The sequence below is a fragment of the Glycine max genome, chromosome 10 (genome assembly GCF_000004515.6).
Source record: "Glycine max cultivar Williams 82 chromosome 10, Glycine_max_v4.0, whole genome shotgun sequence".
In the NCBI taxonomy this organism is placed as follows: domain Eukaryota; kingdom Viridiplantae; phylum Streptophyta; class Magnoliopsida; order Fabales; family Fabaceae; genus Glycine; species Glycine max.
The window spans coordinates 46,356,158-46,379,833 of NC_038246.2; the positions used below are offsets into that span (position 1 = coordinate 46,356,158).

Genomic DNA, 23,676 nt, shown 5'->3' on the forward strand with positions numbered 1-23,676 from the left:
AACATAACATTTTAATTTATCATGTTATTATAATAAACAAATAAATATAAGTAAAATCATGTATACATTATAAAACATATTAAATTAAAATTAATATGCACATTAATTTTAACATAATAAAATATAATAAAAATACAGACACACAAAACATCATGCGTGTGTTTTCACTGGTTATTTATAATTTTTTTACGTTTTAAAAAAGATTCTGTTAGTTTATTAATCAGTATCGGCAACACATATGAAAGACAAGTTTGTGTCGCGTTGGCTATTAGTTCCAACTACACATTAAAGATCAGCCCGCCAAATCTTGAAACCTCCTTTCTTTTTTTCCCCAACCTTTCCCTCTGTTGACTGGTAGTTTTGAAACTCTCTTCTGTTTCCACAGCCTCTGACTTTCTTCTGCTTTTCTCTTCATGAAGATCCCCAAGAACCCACTATTATATGCAACATGGAACAACTTTCTCAACCATCACTTCAACCCCATCATGTCTCTGACCATCTTCTTCATTCCGATACAGTCCCTTACATTGAAGTGGTTTTGAGAGAAAATCAACAAGATGACGAGTATTTCAAAGAAAGAGTTGAGAGGTTGGAGAGTGAGAGGGAAGAGAGAAATGGGGTAATGTTTAAGGCTTCGGAGTCTCTCACCTCAACCAAGGAAAGCTTGTCTAGTGTCATAGAGGGGTTAGAGGGAGAAAAAGATGCAACTTTTGTGGAAAATGGTAATGGGGAGTGGTCAGATGTGGAATCAAGGATGTTGTTGGAAGATGCAAGGTTGATCTCAAGGCTTGCAATTGAGGTGGAGACAAGGGTGGATAGGTACAAGGAGATGAGGAGGAAGGAGAAGAGAGAATTGGAGAGTAGTTTAATCAGTTTAACTGAGGAGAATAGAGATGTTAATAACTTGCTTAGGATTGCTTTGTTGGAGAAAGAAGCATTGGAGAAGAGAATAAAGGGTCATGACCACAAAAGGATGCCCCTTTTGCAGTTTGGATTGCAGAAAGTTGGGTTTGGATTCATGATGGGGGGTGGGAATAATGAACAATCTACAGAGAATTCTTTCGCTAAATCAGATAGCAGTGAGTGTGAAGAGGAGGTTGTTAGTCTGGTAAGCTATTATTAATTCCTTTTAGTTGATGAAAATTTCTCTTCCTTTCATCCAAATAAGTGTTCTCTTGTAATATAGTTGACATTTAACAAAAGGGAAGAAAAAAAGACAAACATAAAGGAATCATAACATTGCGTAAAAGATAGTTACATTAGACACACTACCATTACAAACCTGTTATATTGTTAGGACCAAGATTTACTCTTTATTTTTTTTTTCTGTTACAATTTGCCAGTCACTCTCTTTTTTCTATCTCACGGTGCTGATTTATTACCACACCATTACATTTAGTTACATTTCTCGCATCTTTATGTGTTGTGTAAAAAAAAAGGGTAACATTTCTTATAGATGGCAGTTGTAGCCTGTTTTGAAATTTATGGTCATTTTCCAAGGCCTCAACAGTGGAAAGGATAATGAAGAATCTACGCCTTGAAACCACTCAATTGAGGAGATCTTTGGAAGAATCTAGGTACTTTACCATCTAATATTATATTGAACTCATAGATTCTTGTCGTTCTGGTGATATGGTTTTCTGGTGATACTGCATAATTTGCAAGAAAGAAAGTGAAATTATAGATTTATGCAAAGCCCTTTCATATATGCCTCGTACTCTTCTTTGATAGTGCTAGATAAAAAAATACGAGTAATTTCTTCTCTCTCGGCTTATATTGATAAGAATATTTGAGTTTATTACTGAATTGTGGCTTGCTTCTACAATTTATAAGGTTATTGAATTCATATTCCTTGGTTTTGGATTATTTATCATGAACCCCATGCCAGGTCAGACACGGAGCGCCTCCAGTGTCTCACAGAGAAACAGGCCAAAGAAATTGAAGAAAACAAACTCTACATTAAGGAGTTAGAAGACAGAGAGAGAATTTTGGCTCAAAATGTAATCACCTGCTTAATCAATTACTGAAATAATAGTTCCCTAATCAAGCTCTTTTTCTTACTAGTCTTTTTCTTTATGTCTGACTTGCCAAAAGGTAGAGGAGTTTTTGATGGAAATCAAAGCAGCGGAAGAAGAAATTGCTAGATGGAAGGAAGCTTGTGAGTTGGAAGTTGAAGCTGGAAAGAAAGAGATTGAAGAGCGTAACAAAGTGGTAAAAACTCGTTGCATGCTGTCTAGTGTTATATTATTATCTCTTTGTACATGCTTTAAGACAAAACTTAGATGTTGTTTTTTTATGTGTTTTTGGTATTACATTAGAGTTTTATTTCAAAAATCAGCATAAAAATGTTTTATATTTACAGTTCCGAATGTTGTGAAATTCTACTTCTGTTTGAAGGAAAGTATAAAAAATACTTAAGATACTGTATTTAAATTTTGTCTTGTTCTTTATTCCACTTATCCCTCTCCTCCTGCACCTGTAACGTGAAGAAGAGAGAAATACACGGGATTCAAGTGAGATTAATCTAACAAATGAGTCTTACCTGTCTTTCTTTCTCATCACAACATGTGCAGAGAGGATCTTGATCTGTTTTCTTCTAATTCATTCAACTAATTCTCTGAATACTTTTAAAGAAGTATTAAATGAGAAAATAATACATTTAATATTTAGAAACATAAAATGCATTCAATTATTTCTTTTGTTTGGAAAGTAAAAAGGAAAATATTGTAGGAGAATTTAGAATTTGTTTCATCCTTAACAATAGATGGTGACATTTAAGAACGGGTGATACTTAAAAAGTTAAAATGATTATAGTCTCAATAATGAATAATCTTTCTTTTTCTAATTGAAATGCCTTGGATGCCAAATTAATTTATATAATTACTCTATTTCTTTGTCTATTAATGATTTGTCATTGTTCCATGAGGTGGCTGCTTTGAAACAAGAACTACACAAAACAAAGGCTGCTTTGAACATATCCAATGGAAAATTAAGGCTCAAAGAGGAACTTGCAGTCACTGCAATAGCTGCACAGGAAGCAGCAGAGAGGTCTTTGCGGCTGGCTGATACTAGAGCAGTTGAACTTCGTCGACAGGTTGAAGAACTAACCAGACAACTAGAAGAAGCAGAGAAACACGAACACAACAGCCATAAAGTGAGACGTATATGTTGGCCATGGCAAGTTTTCAAATTGAGCTCTGGCAATATAGCAAGCAAGAGTTGGAAATGCCAAAAGGATGCTACCAGAAATGCAAGCCTTAATTTAATGAACTGAAATATATATATATATATAACATACTTTTTTCCAAAACAATGAGTTGATTCATCTTAAACTTCATTTTCTCGTGTAATAATTACTTTTGTTCTTGTAAATGTGAGATATTTTATTGTTGAAGTTGTTTGGACATCACACGCACCATCACTAAAATTTTCAAAACTGTTGGAAATCTTGTGACTTGTGAGGAAAATAATAAAAATATTCGAACTAGCAGAGAAATTGAGAGATTGAAATTCAAGAAGAAAAATTGTCATTGAAATTTATGCCTATGCATAGGCCTACAATTAATCTAAATTTCCTAAAATATCTTATCTGCCATCAGATTTACTAGGATAACATTAGCTAACAATTTCCAACAAATCAATCAATCTTCTTTTCATGTTATTTCATCTTTGAGCTACAACTACACACCAAAAAGATTCACAAAAAGAATGAACGAATTTAGTGGTTCCCAACAATTATTTATAAACTAGTCTGTATAAATTACACAACCATTATTTCATGAGCAAAATGTGACCATGCTCATCCTTATCAAAAAGACGCTCGATCATTTCATCCCAAGTTTCATCCACTGTACTCCTATTAGTTGAACCAAAAGAAGATTCACCTTGTGACCTTCTTGAACTCTCCTCTCCCTCCTCATCAAAAGTTCCATATTGTGATTCTGGTGTATAAGCATGTGGAACATCAAATGTTTTAGCCCTTTGTAATGCTGCTTTGTATTCTTCACTGTGTCTAGCTAATGTTTCTTGCATCTCCATGATTTGATTTGCAGGTATTTCCATGATACTATCTTTCTCCCTCATCAACTGCAGTTGGCAGAAACAAAATGGCAAAGGTTGACTATTGAATAGAAAGGAAAAGTATTCTGAATATGTTTATTGTATCAACACAGGAAATATGTAATGTACACAGAAGATATTTGAATTCAAAGTGCTAAAAACTAAATCCTTATGGACCCTATCACATCTGTTAGTTCCTGTTTTGTAGTAGAACAAGTATGAGATGGACTTGGTCATTCCCCTTCACAGAACCCGATTACTTACATGTATGATTGTGACATGCCAACAAGAAGCTCAAATTTGTATAGGAGACAAATTAAAGATTTACGGAAATTTATATGCATAATTGAAGGGCACGAAGAATAAAATGTTGAATGCTTTTCTCTAATTCTTGCTACAATCTACGGGAGGGAGTTGTTGGCATGTTGCAAAGCCATAAAAATTGCCATTACTTTCTGGTTGAAATATGTGAGTCTAATAGCTTTCTCAAAATTCATATTACTGTATGCCTTCTAACCATTTCAAACCTTAAGACCATTGGTGCTGGCGAGATAAAGAGAAAACAATTGTAGCCAGGGCCCTAGTGAAGCGCAGAAAGAGAGAAAGAGACCAATATTTCACTTGCCCCAACAAACAAAGTAGTAAGAGATTAAGGGATTGACAAACTTACATCTAAAGCCCTTTGGGCTTCTTTCTCTATCCAAATAATGGCATGATCAGATGTGGCATTGCAAGAAAGCACTATGTGTTCAAACCTTCCATCTACTGGCACTGCTGTCCTCACAACTGGGGGAAACCTTCCCATTCTGCATAGAGTTAATGTGAAAGCCAGAAGTAAAAGTTATAAAAACATCTTTTAACCGTATTAGCATATGTTCCAACGGAATAAACAAGACCATAAAAACATGCCAAACAGTTAAATAGAATACAGTTGTGTTTAAACAACTGGTGGTAGTTTCCAGAAGTACAGTAACAATTCTGCAATGCATAAGCTCTTATTGGAACCTTAAGTCCTTAACCATACCTGAAAGGCTTTCTCTCAACAATGTGATAAAGGCGACCGGGAGCATAGAGTCTCCTTGGATCTTTCAGCATCTTCTCCTCTGGTATGCATGTATCCTTCATGCACCTCAAGCACAATAAGCATGGCAAACTGCAAAACCAAGAAAAAAATATCTTACCATAAAAACATTAAAATTACTGTGACAATCATTTCCATTACCTGTTGACCTCAACTAATCACAACCGTAGCTGAAGAACCTTATAAAAATAAGCTTGTTACAAATAACTTGCACAGTTGCACTTAACAAAAGAAACATCAGACATAAATCATACAAATTGGGTACTTGGCGTTGGCGTGCTCCATTAACCACAACTTGCAAAATCAAAGAAAATGAACATAGCTAGAGGGACAACATAACAGGTGGTAGACAGCTGGAAGCCTAAACCAAAACAGGCACTGGTAGAAAGAAGCATGTTAGGAAAGGGAAGGTACCACCAGAACAAAGCATGGTAGAAAAGCCTAAAGTTTATCAAATAGCATCTCAAATTCATCCAATCACTATTTGGAACTTCACATGGCAAAAATAACTTTAAAACTGAACTTTGGAGACCCAAAGACCTTTGTAGATTGAGGAGTTTGGAATGCCAAAAATTGACTCAGTTGTGAAATGGTTGGAATTGGCTTGGTCAACAATTCAGTCAACTAAGTTAACAGATAGCACGAAATTTAGCATAATAGAACACACTGTATCCTTGTATATCAAGCAGGATGACATGGTAGCTACTCTTGTAAAGGGCCTTATGACATACCAGAAAAGAGATTTGAATATATCCTCCAATGGAGTGGCTGTCCTTGGTAAGAAGTCATCCTGATCAAGGAAAAGAGCAGTTATTTCAAAGTACAAGATTTGGCAATTGGCATGAATCAAGACAAGGAAGTAACGGAGTATGAGGATATTAGTAGTTAGATGCAACTTATGCTTAACAGCTGCCTGGCTAAAACTTTATTTTGTCTTTCAATGATGCTCCTCTCTCACCACATATATTAATGGAATAATTTACTAGAATTTAGGAAATCTGTATTTATCTGCAGACTGTGGCTATCACAATAAATACTCGTCAAACAATAAACTAAATGAAAATTATAGCTTGTATTTAAAGGTTTTGGAGCACTATATTCATAATTCGTCATTTTTTATTCCCTTGCACTAATGCAAGTTTATGCAAAGCTGGAACAGTTCAGGAATGCAATCTGTATTCCAGAATATTCAAAATTTAGGTTCTCTTTTCTAATCATGTCTTATTTATACACAAAGCAAGAAACAAATATGGATGGAAATTTAAAGAAGACTACCTTATATATCAACAAATGCTTTAATTTTACTTTCATCATAATCTGCTGGAAGTAAAAATATTCAAAAGGATGTTGGATTCCTGAACTTAACAAAAGGATTCATATAACTTGCCTGAAGCACAACAGAGTTGATGACATCTGCATATCTGACCGCCAAATTCAGTGACATACACCTAGCAGGTGCAATAGCATAGCACCTGACCCTCTTCCTCTCAATATGTCCAAGTTTATCGTGATTTTGCACCACTACCATGCTCAACATTGCTGCTACTCCTGATCCAAGGGAATGTCCAGTAAAAGTCAGAGAATAGTTTGGATACTTCTCTACCAACTCCTTTAGAATTTCACATTCAGCATCCATAACCCATCCAGCAGCCTTCAACAGCCCGTTGTGAACATACCCCCCATCAAACTTCCTCTTCCCCAATCTATTATCCAACAACACTGCATAGTCACTCTCCTTTGCCAAATTTAGTCCCCTAATGGCAAGAACTATATCAGCATGATCATGATCAAGATACAGCATATAGGGCGGGGCCCTTCCTTGTGTATCTTCATATGCCTTCTTGAGTATTAACCAATCAGGGATAATTCCATAGCCACCAGGAGGTTCCCAAAGAGGGTGTCGAATATCATCTTCATACACGGCTAAAATATACCGACAAAGGCGGGGAACAGGCTCAAATTCTTCTACAGTGGCAAGTCCCCAAGTTTCACTGTCATGGCCTGCAGTGTAAATACATCTTTTCCAAGCCCAACGAGCACAAGCCAGACAGTACACACATTCAAGAAGAGGCACACCACACAGAATTGACATTGTACCTATAGCTAGGAATACCAAGTATGCTGAAAACCCTCACAAATAGGCAAATTTCCTTATTGTACGTAATTACTTGCTTATACAGAAATAAATATGAACTTCAAATATGAAACTTGGAGCTCAAACTACAACGGTACGTGTACTTTATTTCTTGAACAATTAACAGGATATTGACATCATCGAAGTAGTGTACTCAACTCAACAGTGATCATTGACCAGAAGCTGTAGCTTAGGGTAGCAGATCAAAAATAAAATACAGGTAACACACAGCAATCTAAACTTGCTTGCTAATTGCTACAATGGTTGATTCCATTCAGAACAACAAAAGTACAGTACTAAGGGATTGTAGCAACTATACAAACTGGAGAATTTAATAAACTGAAAAAATTTAAGAGGGGGTTGATGAATATCAAAATTGGAACAGGTATGCATATTCCAGGGGAATCCCGAAACTCAAGGACTCAAACTTGGCAACTTCAGCGAATATCAATAATGATCAGTTTGGTCACAAATTTGAAATTTCATGCAAAGCACCAATGAAAAAAGGTGGGGAAATAAACAAAAACAAGTGAAGGCAATTTGTACCAAATATCAGTGTTGATCAAAGAACCCAGTACAGCAAAGCACCAAGAAAAGAAACATTGGTCGGAGGCTGTGAAAACCTGACAGTGTCATCATATCACAGGCTTAAGGTTGGAAAACAATCTCCGAGGTTCTTCTGATATGTGATGATAGAGGACAAAATTGGCTTTATCCTGTGCTGAGTTGTACACATAACTTAAAAATGGGTATGCAAAGAAATAAATATATATATATATATATATATATATATATATATATATATATATATTTTTTTTTTTTTTTTTTATATTTGGTTTTGAAAGTAAAGGTGTCTGTGTACACTCTACAACTCCAGCAAGTAAAAAGACCGTTTGGTTTTGGGTTTTTCCATTGGTGCAATGTTGGGTGGGGAAGATGACATGCTGCTGAAGTGTATGACATAATCATTATTGGCTTTCATTTACATATTTAAGAGAAAGGGGTGTCAGAGTTAACAGTTGAAGATTCCAGATCATATGGCATTTATTTTGGGGGCTTGAGAGTGGTTAAGCTATCATGTTTGTCTTTGGCTGATGTAATGGCTACCCATGCTTGTAGCTTCTGCAGCAATCTGCAGTGTTCTGCTTGGCAGTGTTATTGCTAGAGGGAATGACACCTAAATTTGGTAAGAGAATTAATTGTTTTCCAATTTTGTGATCTAAATAAACCATGTACTCTATTTTCCTTCTTACAAGTAGTGGCATGTACGATGTAGTTTTTGAAAACATTGTTTACACTTTACAATACCATGTTTTTTTTGACACTTTTGCTCAAATTCCGGTTTAAATGTTTTAAAATTTAATTTATTTAGAATGTCTTTTTTTTTTGGATTTATTTAGAATGTACCCACGTTTAATAATCCAAAGAATAATTTTGTGGTCAACAGTGATTCTATGAATTTGGTTTTGATCCTTCTAAAACATGGAGTATTACTTTTCCTTTTTCCAAAATGTGAAATCATTATTTTTGGTCCAAATTCATTTTAAAATAGATAAATAACATTTATGTTAGATATCATGAAATTTTTAAAAGTATCACATGTTAATTTGGTACCATAAATGTTTCAGTCAAAAAAACTTGGTACCATAAATATTACTGGATGTTATTTAAGATAATCACTTAACCCCTTAAAACACAAACATTTAATGAGTGTTACATAAAAGTAGAAATAAAAAACAATGATCAGAGATAAACAAAAGAATTTTTTTATAAGGGTTAAAATCAAAACTCGGTTATTTTACAACGAATAAAAGTATATTTAAATTTTAATTATTTTATGTTTTTCTTGAATATATCTTAATAGTAATATCTTTAATTTTTTATACTGCAGAAGATTCTAGTTTTAGATTAAAAAATAATTACTTTTACATATATAGAGAAAATGTTTTAAAATACTACGACGAAGTGATAATTTTCCGGAGTAATATTACGTCAATGTTTTAAAGTAATTATTTTTAATAGAAAATATGTTATATTGTAGGAGTAATATTTTTTGGTACTGGTCTATGAATTATTGAATAGGGTCAGCTGTAATTAAAAAAAAGTTATATTACTCATTTCATCTTTATGAAATATTTTTACCTAGTTTCTATAGGTGATTTTTTAGTTCCTATCGTTTACATTTTAATTTTTTTTTAGTCTTCATAATTTAAAAGTATTTTTTTTAGTTTTATAGTTTGTATTTCAATTCTCTTTTAGTCCCTATAATTTGAAAGTAATTTTTTTAGTCTATATAATTTGTATTTTAATTATCATTTAATTTTTATTAAAAAAATATATATAAAAATAATTAACTATAAATTAATTATAAATTGTCAATTATTTTTTTTATTACAAATTATTTTGGGACAAATTAGTTATAAATTATTTATTAATATTTTTGTAGTTAATTATAATTGATAATATTATTTTTTGATAATAAGAACTAAAAAAATGAAAATATAAAATATATAAATTAAAAAATCACTTTCAATTTAAGGAACTAAAAAATAATTAAAATATAAATTATAAAAACTAAAAAAATCTTACAAAGAGACTTAAAATGTAAATATAAATGATAAAGACGAAAAAATTACTAGAAACTAAAAAGGTATAAACACCTAATTTAACACAAAAAAAAAGAAAAGAATATGGTCCATTTACGGAGTAATAATTTTTGAACTCTTTTTAGGATAACGACGACGACGTTTTGATTCCATCCATCCCGAAAGACGCACGCACAGCAAGCAACGGTAATGACGAAGCGTTGGCGTTGCAACGCGAAAGAGGAGGAGGCTCTTCTGATCCAATGCGTGTTACCGTATCTAACCCCGTCAGAACTCGCCGACCTGCAAATCCCTCCACAAAGATTGGTAGAAACTACTTTCCACTCTTTGCTATGGTTAAGGGGATTGATTGTCACTTATAGTTTCTTGATTCTTTTTTGTTGTTTTTCTTATGCATGGTTGTTTTTAATCCCCCTATGCATGTGTGTAAGACTAAATGATGCTTTTTCTGTATGGTAAAAGGTGAACTCGCAGGGTGGCTTCTCTTCTGCTCTTTTGGTTGTGAGGGAACATCTTCCTTCTGGAAAGGCATGTCTGAGAACAGGAAATGTTGCACGGTTTGTAAATCATTCATGTGACGGTGGTAACTTGAGCACAAAGCTAGTTAGAAGTTCAGGATCTTTGTTCCCCCGCCTCTGCTTCTTTGCTTCAAAACATATCCAAGTAGATGACGAACTTACTTTTAGCTATGGAGAAATCAGGAAAAGGCCTAATGGGTTGCCATGCTTTTGCAACAGCCCTTCTTGCTTTGGAACCTCGCCCTCTCAAGACACTTGAGAGTTGAGATACATAGCTATTTTAAAGATGTATTCTGTGTTAATTGTCAAAGGAATCTTGATTTTGGGAAAGAGTAGTTAATTGGTCTTGAAGGGCATTGCAAATATCCTTGTCACAGGTGAGTTTTTAGTTAACACCACCAATATCTGTGTGTGGTGTGTAATGATTGCGTGATCACAACTAATTTATTTATCCTTATGAAAAGTAAAACTTGGCAGGATACGTGTTATCATTTCCTTAACATATTTTTCACCCATTTTCCTATGGCTCTGATTTGTGTTTCTCCTACCTCTTTTAGCCCCCCCTTTTTTTCTTCTAAGAATTCATCGTTCATTTCCAATTTCAATCAATCCACCCTCTTTCTCTCTTTTCACGTCTCCCTCTCTGGTCTGGTCTCTGGCAACTCCCGGATGGTCAACGTTGTCGCCGACCACCACAATGATCAAATGTCGTTCTTATTCTTTCTTTGTTCCTTTTTTTCTATATTTTTATTATTTGATTTTGTTGGGATTTTGGGTTTTACTTTTGATTTTTCAAGTAAAAGAATAATCTTGATAGGGTGGTTTTGGGCTACTTCACGGAACATTAACTCACGAATTGCGAATGTTGTTGTCCACCACCACAGTGAGATGAATCATTCTTCTTCTTTCTTTTTGTCCCTTTTTCTCTCTCTATCTTTTCATTATGATTTTGTTGTGATTTTGGGTTATATTTTCAATTTATCATGTAAAAGAATAACTTGATATGGTGGTTCTGAGCCTACTTGATTACGTGCAGCTTACAGTGGTAGGCACTTCCACCAAAGGGTAATATCAAGTCTCTGGCCATCTTCTTCATTCCAATAAGCCCCTTTCTTTGAAGTGGTTTTGAAATAAATAAAAAAAACAATAAGTGGAATATTTCAAGAAAATAGTTGAGATTAAAGAGGGAGAGCGAAGAGAGAAGAGTCATGTTTAATTATAGGATAGCTTGTCTAGAGTCGTAAAGGGGTTAGAGGGAGAAAAAGATGAAACTTTTGCAGAAAATGATAAGGGAGAGTGGTTAGGTGTGGAATCAAGGATGTTATTGGAAGAAGCAAGGTTAAGGCTTGCAATTGAGGTGGTGACAACGGTGGATAGGTACAAGGAGATGAGGGGAAGGAGACGATAGAAATGGAGAATAGTTTGATCAGTTTAACTAAGGAGAAAAGGGATGTCAATAACTTCCTTAGGATTTTGCTTTGTTGGAGATAGAAGCATTAGATAAGAGAATAAAATGATATAACCAAACTTTTTGCAGCTTGGATGGTTCATGATGGGGGTGGGAATAGTGAACAATCAACCGAGAGTTCTGGGGCTAAATCATATAACACTGAGTGTGAAGATAAAGTTACTAGTCTGGTAAGCTCTTTTATTTCTTATGATTGATGCAAACTATTATTCCTTTCATCCAAAAAAGTATCCTCTTGTCATGCAACAAAAGGACAAAAGGGGAGAAAAAATGACACAAATATAAAGGAATCATAACATTGCTTAAAGATAGTTAAGCTAGGCACTTAATTATTACAAATCTGTCATATTGTTAGGACAAAAATTGACTTTTTTTTTTGTTTCAATTTTTAAATAGTTACAAATAGGGAAGAAGAATGAAAAAAGTTGCAAATAGAATTGTCCTAAATGTTTTCCGTTGTTTTTTACATCTCTATATATGGTACCAATTATTAACGTGAAATTTATTCACGACAGTCTTTCTAGTAAAGAGTGAAGTAATTTTCTTAAGAACCCTAATTCACTTTCTCCCTCTTTCGTTACACTCTCTTTTGGAGTTAGGGTTTCTCCTTCAACCAGCATGGGGCAATAACTTTTGCTTCTGATATTCTTCTTAGGATTAACACACGGTTGATCCTCATTTTATGGGCTTAGGATGAAGCGATTAATAAGACCTTTTTTTTTTTTTTTTAATATTGTGAAGGTGTGAGTCTAGTTTTATACAATATAACGATAATAATAGTATGAGGGATTTAACATGAAATTAATATAAAGCAAAAAATAATAGTCAAACATTTTTATTTTTATTTTTTGTTAATGGAAAATTAAAGTCTACTTATTATAAACTATTTCAAGATTTTTTTCCCCATGTTATAGGAGTGAATGATCTAAAGAATACCGAATCCAATAAGAATGCATGTCAATGGCGGAGAAAAGAAAGATTGTACGACTGCAAGAGATTTAATTGAGTGAAAATCCACAATTCAAGTAATATGAAAAATAAAAAATAGGAATTAAAGGTTATACTAGCCACTAGGCTAGAATATAATTAAGGAGGAGTTGACATGCACATGAGTTGATGACTTGATGTGGTAAAACTAAAACATTTTTCATAATGAAATAATAGATGTATGTACTTTTTCTTAGTGTATTTTTTTTTGTAAAATTTAATATTTGTTGTATTCTTTATCCTATAATTTAAATATTAATATTTTTTATCCATAAAAATTAATCACAATATATGGAGATTTATAATTTTTTTGCAGGAAAAAATGTATAATATTTTTTTGTGGTATATTTATGTACCGACAAGATATAAATATTCACCAAAATTTAATCAATTATCACTTATAATTATAATGAAAATAAAAGTTACAAATAATATATATATATATATATATATATATATATATATATATATATATATAGACAATTTTTGTCTAATCACTTATCACTTATAATATAACTGTACATTTTTTTTTCTTCTAATATTGTTTTTGTTGTTTTTACAACTCTACTTTAAGTTCGGCCCAATTGAAGTTGGATTCGCGACCCGACTTGAGTCTCTAATAAAAAGGGTATCAGCTTCTTCAAAAACCCTAATTGCTATTCTCTCTCTTTCACAGCACACTCCTCCCAGGGTTTCTCCACCAAGAGGTAATAATGGCTTCTTCTGTTCCTTGCTTGCTTTAATGCTAAATTGCAAATCATTGTTCAACGTTAACTAGTTATTGCATAAACCATAAACGAAACGTTTCTGAAGCGTGTTTGTTTCTGGGACAGGGAAATGGCTCCCAAACCGCCTAGTACGGGTCTGTTTGTTGGACTGAACAAGGGACATGTCGTCACCAAGAAGGAATTGCCCCCACGCCCCTCGGATCGTAAGGGGGTAAGTTTTTTCAATTGTAATGAGTCAGTTTTTTTCTATTTGCACTTCTTTTTTATATTGTAAGTTGCTATTTGTGTTTTATAATTTTCCGTTCCTTCTATTGTATGTATTAGGTTTCTGATTAAGTATAGTAGTTTTCTTATACAAGTGTAACTCATGTTTTTTTATGACAATTACTTTGCCTATTCATTAGAAGAATTGCAATATAGAAGCTTTCAGTTCTTACTACAGGTGTTCTTTGTGGGGAGCACTAAGATTTTGAACTCGTATTTGCGCCAATTTTTATTTCCAAACTGATCTCAATCTTTGGAGACCTATTTTCCCTTCCTTTTATCAATGCATTCACTCTGAATAAAATGTGTTCTTGGTTGTGAAAATTGGACTATTTATCATGTTAGAAGTGTATTGATGGATCATTCTTAAATTGTTTTAAATTATGATGCTGTATTGGATAAAAATAATTAAGACATACAGAGATTTTGTTTTTATATCTTATATGTGGTCCTAAAATTATATTGATTCAAAACAGAAAACAAGCAAGAGGGTGCACTTTGTGAGGAACCTCATAAGAGAGGTTGCTGGTTTTGCACCCTATGAAAAGCGTATAACTGAGTTGCTGAAGGTTGGGAAGGATAAGAGGGCACTTAAGGTTGCAAAGAGAAAGCTTGGAACCCACAAACGTGCAAAGAAGAAGCGTGAGGAAATGTCCAATGTTCTTAGGAAGATGAGGTTGGTCTATGTTCTTTGTTAATATTATTATGCATACAATATAATTTATAAATCTGATTGGCATTCTTGAATGGTAATTTCTTATTGGTAGTGGCTATTACTTATGATATTTTTTTCCATTGTATGCAGGGCTGGTGGGGCTGGAGACAAGAAGAAATAAGTCTTATTTACTCTTTTCTAGTTTCACTAGATGGACCTGTGTATTGATGGACGAACTTTCATATTTTTGCTTTGGATCAATTAGTTTACTTCAACATTTTGTTTGAGAAATGTGTTTTGCTTAACTGAGACATGATTTATGGAAGAAGCTAGATTGGATTATTTTCTGTTTTACTAGAAATGAGAGTTATAATCCTTATTCAAGTGAACATCGCATTTTATTAGTTGCCTGAGGGTTATATTGCAAGCTGTGATGCTTTGCATGCCTTTTATTGGTTAAAACCAAATGACTCTATTTGTGATAAGTAATATTATTCTTTTTGTGACAAGTAAATGAGCATTCTAATTTGACTCTCGTAATGCTTCATGAACGTTGTAGATTGGATATTTCAAGACCTAACGATTTAATATTAGACGCAAGTTTTTATTTCCGAATAGTGCGGCATTTTATTTCTGCATCTGCATATTTCATTATGTGGAATTGTAGGTTATGAATTACACCGATGACCACTCCTTGACAGCAGTTATTTGGTTACAAAATGATAAGCTTCAAGGCAGTCTTCAATTGTTCCCTGGGTTTATTTCTTAACATAAAGGAGATGAACAACAAATATGATCGACCCATAAAGATTGAAGTTAAATTACAACTGGTTGTTAGTCCACCTCCACAAATTATACAAAAATTGATTTGATTTACATCATACATTCCAAAATTCGCTGAACAAGGCAACGCACAAAAAAATGGAGATCAGGGCTTGAACTTTTGAGTGAGCTTCTCAACTCCTTCTCTACAATCACCTGCAACTCGCTTTGCCTCTTCTTTGATAGTAAATCCAAATTCAAGAGCACTTTGCTGCACCTCATGAGCTGACTTGCCTGCCTTTGAGATGGCAGATTGTTTCAATTCTTCAGCTTGTTTTCCAGTTTTGCATGCCCATTCTCTCAATCTTGATACAAATTGGGAAATTATGTGGATAATCTTGTCAATCATATCTCTGGCTCTTCCTCCCACCTCTACTGCCATTTTTTTTAGCTTGTCCAGTAGGTTTTCAGCCCTGTCAACCGTGTCTTGAACCGATAACTGCTCCTCAGTATTGAGCAATGTAACTCCAGCAAGGTCCTCATGGAAGTCATCAACTGCCGCTTTGCTTTCATTCCTCTCCCAACTATCTCTAGCCCTCTCCAAGGCCAATGTATGTTCGCTTACTCGTTTGGCCTCATCCTCTGCCCATGCCCTGAAACCAAACACTTGGGTTGTAATGACGAATAAGCGAGTGTAATTTTATGACAGGACTATACAAGAAACAAAATGAGTGCTTCTGAACTGTTTTGTTTAACTGTGATAACAAATAACAAACTATGTCAAACATATTAGCCTACTAGAATATCTATTATGCCAAAATAGCAATGTATTTGTCAAATAAAAAATTATCAGTCCCACTGATTTTATGGTATTGAAGAATAATAGTGGTGTGATTGATTTTGGCCATTAACATCAATTAATAACTGCAATTCATATTTCATGAAACACTTGTATTTAAGAACCATGTTTGAGGTAGTACATGTAACTCGGTCAATGTAAAGTAAACAGTTTTTTTTAGAGCAAAATATACCAAAAGTAAGAATTCAGTTACGAGAAAATAAACTACTTTAAACCCTTAGTGCATAACCATTAAATTATTTAGTTATAAGGAATTTGTGAGGATAAAAATGTAGAAAATCTCCAAATAGAAGTAGAAACAAGAAAATATTTTGACAAGGTAGAAAGCATCAAATCAAGAAACATAAATGGATCCCAATTAATATAGCTGGAAATATGGATGCACATATGAAATGACTAATTACATATGAATATAGACTACAAACAGTAAAATGTGAAGAAAAAAAATCTGCCAGTCCTTCCCACAATTACTTCATGCTTTTACCATTTTCAATAAAACCAGAACTTAAAGATCATAAAACAAATTTAGTTGCTTTATGAAGTTTTATAATTTTACCTGGCCATTGACAAGGCTTTTCGTTCAACCTCTAGCTCATACTGTAATTGTGTAATTTCCTTGTTTTGAACTTCTGCTAGCTCCCGAAGCTTACTAATCCTGTCTTTTTCATAAGCTATTTCTACCTTGTCACTAATAAGGTTTTGTAGTTGATCTTCCACCTCATGCTTTAACCTAGAAAAAACATTCCTTTCTGATTCAATAGCAGCTCGTTCCTCTATCAAGGAAATTCTCTCCTCTTCTCTCTCAGCCCTCAACCTTTCTAACTCGCATCTTGCCTCTTCAGCCATTCTTTCAACAGCATTGATCTTTTCTCTCTCTATGGAAAGCTTCTGTTCCAAACTTGCATTGATATCCTTCTCAACTTGAGCTACTAAGGCACTATGAGAAGCAACAGCATTTTCATCCATAGATTCTGACTCAAAGCATGCAAGCTCTTCATTAACTATGTCAAAAGCATCTCCAGCAGCAAGGGCTATGGCTGCTTGGGCCTTTGTAACTGGTTTATGTGGCTGGAATAACCGTGTATAACCTTAACTCCCCAAAAAAAGAAGAAGAAAAAACAGTTAAAATCAAATGCGGATAAGAAATGAAAGAATAACACAAGTTCACAGCAATGCAGGTATGCATTTTCAAAGACTTAAAAAGATAATATGACTTGCCAAATGCAAGAGCTATTATTCCATGCTCCCCAGCAGATACATCAGCTACAAGTTCAGGGCATGCATCAGAGTGTATCTTATCAGTGTCTATAAAACCAGAAAGTTGGCACAGCATCTGCCCATCGATCATCATATTTGAAGCAAACAAATTGCTTAGTTACAGTACAACTAGAAAAACACAAATAGCTAAAGTACATCACTTCTCTCTCTCAAAAAAAGAAGCTAAAGTACATCAGATCAAGCAACAATTTTAAAAAACCTTTCTATCTGCTTCTGGAAGCTGTCTTTTCTCTAGGTCAATCTTCCAAGTAACAAGATCCTGACGTGATAAAGGGCTGCAAGAAATGAATATAGGAGAGTAGGGAAATCACAATCATAGCCTATGCTATACAAAGTTACAAGATGAAAAGAAAGGAGGATACCATGTGAAATTGTGAATAATTTAAAAAAAGGGAGAACTCCAATAATGTTGAATAATAACTGTGTTGCCCCAGTGGAAGACGTAAAGACAGTAACCACAAATCAGATATCCAATTCCAAATTAAGTAAAGCATACCTTTCAGGGGAGAAGTAAAATGGGCCATAGTCTTCATTTGTGGACAACGGTCTATCATAACATCTTGAAAGCCTGCTTTCGATAAGTCCAGCTTCTGCCAGGCCTGTAATATCCATATTCTTTAGACATGATATGCTAGAAGAAAGTCATACATACTGACAAGCTGTAGTATTAAAACACAAACTTCAAATATCCTACTCTGACCTTGAATGAAAGAAAAATCAGGGTCCTCAGGGGTGATATCATCAAATGCAAGCTCAGTAACACTGTCTACGAACATGGCAGGATATACCTTTGAGATAGTTTTCCTAAAAAGGTAATCAGAAAGGCACACATATCACCACATATTACAATAATAGAAAATAGCCAACCTTTTTTATATATTGTTATTTCACATAATAGTGATAGAAAGAAGAAATAAACAACTACCTTGATAGAGCACTACTAGCAGACACTAACCATCGAGCATACTCACGGCGTGTGCATAAATCACTGGGCTGAACATCAGGTTCAATGACCTGATTATGTAGCAAATTTTCAGGTGAGCAGTAGACATTTTATATTAATGATCAGACCAACTGGAATATTTTACTGTGAAAAAATCCAAACTATATCTATGATGTCAAGTCCATCTTTTATAAGTTCTTCAATGTGCAGTCATTTTGCATCACAAAAATAATGTTTGACCCACTATCCCTTTAAAAATAAGAATAAGAACAAAGAAATACCTTTAGAGTTTGCAAAGCAGCTAATGCTTGTCCCTGAACTTGATCGACAGCAGCAGGAACCAAAACCTTTCCAGGAAGCACCTGTACAACTGAAGAAACTGCTGATGGGGCAGGAATACCAGGAGCAGAGTAAAAAGCACCAAAGTTTGAAGTTTCAGATCTACATATATCAACCTCATTATTATCATTTTTAACCTGCTCGTCTAAAAATGCATCGATTGATGAAACAAATGATTTTGTAAACAGGTCATTTTCTGAAAAGCTCTGCTCTGCCAAGGATGACTGGTGTAAGACCTGTGGCATGTTGTTCAGGTCAAGATTTTCTTTGGTTGAAACTGATTGAGCACTCTCTTCCCAATCTTCAGGAATAACCGCAGGAAATGAAGTTGTTTTATTTGACTGAGTACTAACAGCAATATTGACAAGTACAGTTTCATTATCGGCTACAATACCAGAACTTCTATTGCCACTTGAATCAGTAATTTCATCCTGCTCCTCACTTATAACAGGTAGGGGTTCAGCATCAAAGTTGGACACTTTTTTTGGTTCAACAAAGGATGGGTTCTCCTTAAGTTCAGTAATAGAGTTTTGTGAATCTACAGCAGTGCTGCTATCAAAAGAATCAACAGGATTTTCAGATTCTGAACCATTAAGCACCATTGCACCCTCAGGGAGAACTGACTCCTCATCAGCAGCTGATTCAATCTGTAATTCTTCTTGAACAGATATGTGCTTCATGGCATCAGAATCATTGTCCTTGTTATGAATATCGTATACCAACTGAGATCCTGCATTGGAATCATCAATGATCCTATGGGAATTGGGAATCTTATCATACTCAGTAGATGAACAATCCCTGGATACATCTATCCGACCTTCCACATTACCATTTCCTTGCTCCTCCATTGTTCCAGAATTTACTTGCTCTATTTTGTCATTACAATCATCAGAAGACAAAAGCACTTCCTGTTCCTGATGTGTAGTCAGAGGCTTCATTTGTCCTGCACAAAGTCAAATACGATCCAACAGAGAAGGTACAATTTTAAGCATGCATAAGTTTAGTTGGCTCACCCAGACAGACAAATTCCCTCACGACAAGAAAACTTAATGGTTAATGCACGACAGAAGCGGAAGCAAAAAAAAAAATAAAAATCACATACTGGCACTGTTTCGTCTGCTGACAAACAAGGCAGCAAAAGCAAGCCCTGAAAGAAGAAGAATTCCAGCCACTCCCACTCCCACAACTCCTGAAAACAAGCTACTTCAAAAGTGTCAACTGTCAAGTAGTGCGAATTTACTAACACCAACAAAATGTTAATAAAATATTTTTTTCAGTAACTCTCCAATTGTATGTCAAAATGCCAACCTCACAAATTAACACTAACATATGATTCCAAGAAGCAGGTGCCTTCTAGTACAAGGCAAACAAATGATTCAAAAACCAACTCCACTAAGAGCAACCAAACATTTCACATGCAGCTACAAGCACATCAATTTTCCAAAATTTCAATGATTACCATACTCAATGATAACTTATTAATTAAGCAAAAATAAAAGTGGGAGACATAATTTTATAATTAGTAGTGTTAGCTTAGAATCGTTGACCTTGATCGAAAAGAGACAATAATAGAAAGAACTCAAAATTAAAGAATCTCCCTCAGTCTCACCCCCATTATTTGATTTGTTCTTCTTAACCTCCGAATTGGGCGATCCATCCGACCCAACCCGAATGAGAACGTTGTCCGACCCATTTTCGTTGTTTGCGACGCAGAAAAGGCGAATCCGACGACGATCGAAGTGAGGGAAGCGCGAGTGAAGAAGGATTGGGAATTTGGTGGAATTGGAGGGACTGAAAGCTAATCGAATTTGGAGAGAGTTGGGGGCAGTGATCGACGCCATCCAAGATTGATATCACCTTTGCACTAACTACACTAATGTCTCTCTCTCTCCTAGATAAGATGATGAATGTTGGTGTTTAATTTTGAGCTGTGCCAAAGCCAAACACTCATAAAGATCGATGATGAACCAAAGTGGTGGCACTCAAGAGTACGTACACTCAAGGATGATAGTTTACGTAGACTCCAGTTTGATAAACTCTTCGTAGACTCAGTTCATGCGTAGACTCACTGTTCTCTCTACTAAAAACATTGAAATTTGTTTCGAAACTGAACAAATTGGAATTTGTTTCCAAGGAAAGGAAAAAACATCCCCAATGGAACTTGGTCTGGTTATTATTATTTAACAATCTTATCACCACTTTACTAATTGCATGTAAACTTTTAGTTATGTTTTTTACCCCCTAAGTCAGCGCATTTTCATTTTTGGTTTTATTTTTCTAATTTTAATTTCTATAAATTTGTGTTTTTTTTAATTTTAATCTTTGTAAAATACTTGATTCATTTTTAATTCTTATAAGTTTGCATTTTTCAATTTTGATCCCTATAAACGCAAACTTATGAGACTATAAAAGAAAAAATATATTAAAGGAACTAAAATTGAAAAAAATACAAATATATAAAAATTAAAAATAAGCAATTTTTTTAGGAACCAATAATAAAAAGACATTAACTTCCCTAGATCAAAAATATATTTAAATCGTTTAATGTAAATTTTAAGACCCAATAATTTATGAGTTTAATGATTATATATGCATGTGTTAAACAGTCTTACAATATCATTCAATCACAAACATTTGAGTTATCTTAAAATAATTATTTGAAGAGGCAACCAATTTATCCTACATGATAGAATGTGATTGGATGTGTGTAAAAAAATTTAGACTATCAATATATAATCTTTTTTCTCGTAATTTATATAGAACATTTTATGTTTTTATCTCTTTCTATCTTTATTATTTTATTTATGTTATCTTAATATATACTATTGTGTTTTAAATTGTTAAGAAATGTGTAGAAGAATATTGAATAAAAAATCTATGCACTAATAATAGAGTAGAAAAAGATATTTAAATGAAAAGTATTAAAAAAAGTCGTTTTATAAGAACTAAATTATTTAATTAACAGTTATCTAAGAAAATATTCAATTAAAATAGAATAAAATAATGAAATGAAACCTGTTTTATAAAAAAATACCATATAGAAAAATATTTATATTTTTTCTAAATCGTCATCAAATTAATTAAAATGGAAGAATATAAAAGAACTGGAATGAGTATAATTAATAAAAGAGAAGTTAATGCTATTTAAAGTTTGGAAATGACAAATAAATAAAAGAAAAAAATTGACCATTAAAAGGAACGAAAGGAGTATTTAATTCACGTAAAATTTATAACCTATATTGTTATCTTGCAACTCCTCTAGTAAACAGAGGTGCACATACCCACTGTTACTGTTCCATTAAAAATGAATGTTGAAGATGTATTATGGTAATGACATAACTCATTTTTATGGGAATTCTAGAATTGATTATTCGTGCATATCTGACATGGAATTGATCCTCTCTACAATTGGGAGAGAAAAAGATATCAATTGTTTTTTTTTTAAAAAAAGAAAATTATAAAGCTGATTTTGTTTTTCTTTCACCTTTTTCCATAGTATGCTACTCTTAAACAACTTAATAGGCTGGTATCTACACTTTTCGAATATAGCAGTAAATCATTTCCAGCATATGAGTGATACGGTTAAGTCCTTTCCATAAAGTGATGTCCTACGAACTCGAACCTTTGCTCACCTGTCACAATGCAATTGTGCACCCAACCCCATGCGTGTGATACTAGGATTGGTTTTAAAAGTTTTTTAACCATTTTCATAATAGAGCAACTGTGGGTTCATTTTCAAATCAATTAATTCATGAAAAAGGTGAAACTATATGCTTCCTAGATTGTCTCGGTCAGTAATGTGATTGTTGCATATCTTTTTTGGTCTAGATCATATCTTTCTTTAAAGATAATTTTATTTAAATTGGATAGAATTATTATGAACAATAAAATTCTCTCTAAGTATCCACGTGCTTGATGATTAATTGTTGCAGATCTTAACTTGCTCAGAGGTTATTTGTGTAAATGAAATATATCCTATCAATTTTATTATGATTTCCAAACTTTACCCAGGCTAACCTTCTCAGTTCTCTGATATTCAAAATTATAATCATCTCCGGGAGACATTATGAACGATTGAATAATTTTGTGGTCAATCCTACTTACTATATAAGTTCATTTACCAAATTCATTTCCTAGACATGTTTATATGATAATCAAATAACTAAAATAGTAACTTGATAAACACGTCTATAAGCTGGTGAGATGAAGTTATTTTGCAAATACCTCTTTTATTTTAGTTAAATTAACTTATAAACTACTCAAACAAATTATCAACAGAGCAAATAACTGTTAAATTCAGTCTTTGTCTCTTGATTCTTAAAGAACAAAAGATGTTACTTGAGTACTTGTCAATGTGACTTTTACTAGTACTAGGAATTTGAAACGAACTTTCTTTAGGCTCCTTAGTGCAGCCAACTGTTCTATACAATGCTTTGCACAATCAACCTTAGAGAAGACAACAGGACAAGGATTCAACGTTAGCTACATTTTAAATCAAGAAACCGTACCATTATGACAGAACTAAGATGTTTCCCCTCGAGAAAACTAAAATCTTTTCACATTCACCGAACGAAGACAAGTCAACATGACAAGAAGAAAACAACAAAAGATAATGAAATCAAAAAGAAGATGTGGAGCATAACAATCGGGACCCTCTGCTTCTGTTCACTAGCGATAAGGCATTGACTATTCCAGAAACGAAGCATTGATGATTGCTGTCTTTTATAATGAAATATTATAATTTTCTTAGTGGATGGCAAATTTAACTTTTCATTTATCATGCACTACTCGTGTGACAGTTAAGGCAACACACAGAAGAGTGTTACTTTTGAGGCAACATAAAGTGGGACAACACCAAAGATGCAACTGCTTGGCGCTGTTTAGCCATTATAAGCCAAACCATGGCTTCACTGAAAGCACATTTGACACTGCATTTCTTCTTGAGCAATCACATGTTTTTGCAACAAAAATAATTTTCCCTTCATCCAAGATATG

At 33.7% G+C, this 23,676-nt stretch overlaps 5 protein-coding genes across 6 annotated transcripts; 3 read left to right on the forward strand and 2 right to left on the reverse strand.

Moving 5' to 3' along the window:
* Window positions 1–301: 301 nt before the first annotated feature.
* Window positions 302–3,394, forward strand: LOC100800208 (uncharacterized protein At3g49055). Its single transcript, XM_014763350.3, has 5 exons — window positions 302–1,108; window positions 1,501–1,577; window positions 1,889–2,000; window positions 2,095–2,211; window positions 2,927–3,394. The coding sequence occupies exons 1-5, from the start codon at window positions 449–451 to the stop codon at window positions 3,272–3,274; spliced, it is 1,314 nt and encodes a 437-aa protein (XP_014618836.2). The 5' UTR covers window positions 302–448; the 3' UTR covers window positions 3,275–3,394.
* A 139-nt stretch (window positions 3,395–3,533) lies between these two features.
* Window positions 3,534–8,027, reverse strand: LOC100800742 (uncharacterized). The gene is made up of 5 exons (XM_003535560.5): window positions 6,528–8,027; window positions 5,872–5,930; window positions 5,084–5,212; window positions 4,730–4,865; window positions 3,534–4,086 (listed from the first exon to the last, which is right to left on the reverse strand). The coding sequence occupies exons 1-5, from the start codon at window positions 7,230–7,232 to the stop codon at window positions 3,772–3,774; spliced, it is 1,344 nt and encodes a 447-aa protein (XP_003535608.1). The 5' UTR covers window positions 7,233–8,027; the 3' UTR covers window positions 3,534–3,771.
* A 1,921-nt stretch (window positions 8,028–9,948) lies between these two features.
* Window positions 9,949–13,087, forward strand: LOC102662566 (histone-lysine N-methyltransferase SUVR3). Its single transcript, XM_041005916.1, has 2 exons — window positions 9,949–10,186; window positions 10,343–13,087. The coding sequence occupies exons 1-2, from the start codon at window positions 10,070–10,072 to the stop codon at window positions 10,655–10,657; spliced, it is 432 nt and encodes a 143-aa protein (XP_040861850.1). The 5' UTR covers window positions 9,949–10,069; the 3' UTR covers window positions 10,658–13,087.
* Window positions 13,088–13,412: 325 nt separating this feature from the next.
* LOC100785591 (60S ribosomal protein L36-3) lies at window positions 13,413–14,842 on the forward strand. Its single transcript, XM_003536414.5, has 4 exons — window positions 13,413–13,560; window positions 13,687–13,792; window positions 14,322–14,521; window positions 14,651–14,842. The coding sequence occupies exons 2-4, from the start codon at window positions 13,691–13,693 to the stop codon at window positions 14,679–14,681; spliced, it is 333 nt and encodes a 110-aa protein (XP_003536462.1). The 5' UTR covers window positions 13,413–13,560; window positions 13,687–13,690; the 3' UTR covers window positions 14,682–14,842.
* Window positions 14,843–15,101: 259 nt separating this feature from the next.
* LOC100801281 (uncharacterized) lies at window positions 15,102–20,831 on the reverse strand. 2 transcript variants are annotated; one of them, XM_003535561.5, is made up of 10 exons: window positions 20,291–20,831; window positions 19,784–19,870; window positions 18,624–19,624; window positions 18,325–18,413; window positions 18,100–18,203; window positions 17,896–17,998; window positions 17,599–17,674; window positions 17,340–17,454; window positions 16,678–17,209; window positions 15,102–15,915 (listed from the first exon to the last, which is right to left on the reverse strand). In XM_003535561.5, the coding sequence occupies exons 1-10, from the start codon at window positions 20,520–20,522 to the stop codon at window positions 15,429–15,431; spliced, it is 2,826 nt and encodes a 941-aa protein (XP_003535609.1). In that variant the 5' UTR covers window positions 20,523–20,831; the 3' UTR covers window positions 15,102–15,428. The 2 variants fall into 2 exon arrangements, with proteins under 2 accessions (XP_003535609.1, XP_006589536.1); XM_006589473.3 differs by having other exon boundaries at window positions 19,784–19,881; window positions 20,291–20,410.
* Between the last annotated feature and the right edge of the window lie 2,845 nt (window positions 20,832–23,676).

Excerpts from the sequence above, each read along its gene's own strand:
- LOC100800208 (XM_014763350.3), top strand. The coding sequence starts at position 449 with ATGGAACAACTTTCTCAACCATCACTTCAACCCCATCATGTCTCTGAC. Across the intron at positions 1,578-1,888 it reads AGATCTTTGGAAGAATCTAG|GTCAGACACGGAGCGCCTCC; the intron begins GTACTTTACCAT and ends ACCCCATGCCAG. Across the intron at positions 2,001-2,094 it reads AGAGAATTTTGGCTCAAAAT|GTAGAGGAGTTTTTGATGGA; the intron begins GTAATCACCTGC and ends ACTTGCCAAAAG.
- LOC100800742 (XM_003535560.5), bottom strand. The coding sequence starts at position 7,232 with ATGTCAATTCTGTGTGGTGTGCCTCTTCTTGAATGTGTGTACTGTCTG. Across the intron at positions 5,931-6,527 it reads TCAACTCTGTTGTGCTTCAG|GATGACTTCTTACCAAGGAC; the intron begins GCAAGTTATATG and ends TTCCTTGATCAG. Across the intron at positions 4,866-5,083 it reads GTTGAGAGAAAGCCTTTCAG|AATGGGAAGGTTTCCCCCAG; the intron begins GTATGGTTAAGG and ends AACTCTATGCAG.
- LOC102662566 (XM_041005916.1), top strand. The coding sequence starts at position 10,070 with ATGACGAAGCGTTGGCGTTGCAACGCGAAAGAGGAGGAGGCTCTTCTG. Across the intron at positions 10,187-10,342 it reads AAATCCCTCCACAAAGATTG|GTGAACTCGCAGGGTGGCTT; the intron begins GTAGAAACTACT and ends GTATGGTAAAAG.
- LOC100785591 (XM_003536414.5), top strand. The coding sequence starts at position 13,691 with ATGGCTCCCAAACCGCCTAGTACGGGTCTGTTTGTTGGACTGAACAAG. Across the intron at positions 13,793-14,321 it reads GCCCCTCGGATCGTAAGGGG|AAAACAAGCAAGAGGGTGCA; the intron begins GTAAGTTTTTTC and ends GATTCAAAACAG. Across the intron at positions 14,522-14,650 it reads AATGTTCTTAGGAAGATGAG|GGCTGGTGGGGCTGGAGACA; the intron begins GTTGGTCTATGT and ends CATTGTATGCAG.
- LOC100801281 (XM_003535561.5), bottom strand. The coding sequence starts at position 20,522 with ATGGCGTCGATCACTGCCCCCAACTCTCTCCAAATTCGATTAGCTTTC. Across the intron at positions 19,625-19,783 it reads CAGCAGACGAAACAGTGCCA|GACAAATGAAGCCTCTGACT; the intron begins GTATGTGATTTT and ends GACTTTGTGCAG. Across the intron at positions 18,414-18,623 it reads CTGCTTTGCAAACTCTAAAG|GTCATTGAACCTGATGTTCA; the intron begins GTATTTCTTTGT and ends CTACATAATCAG.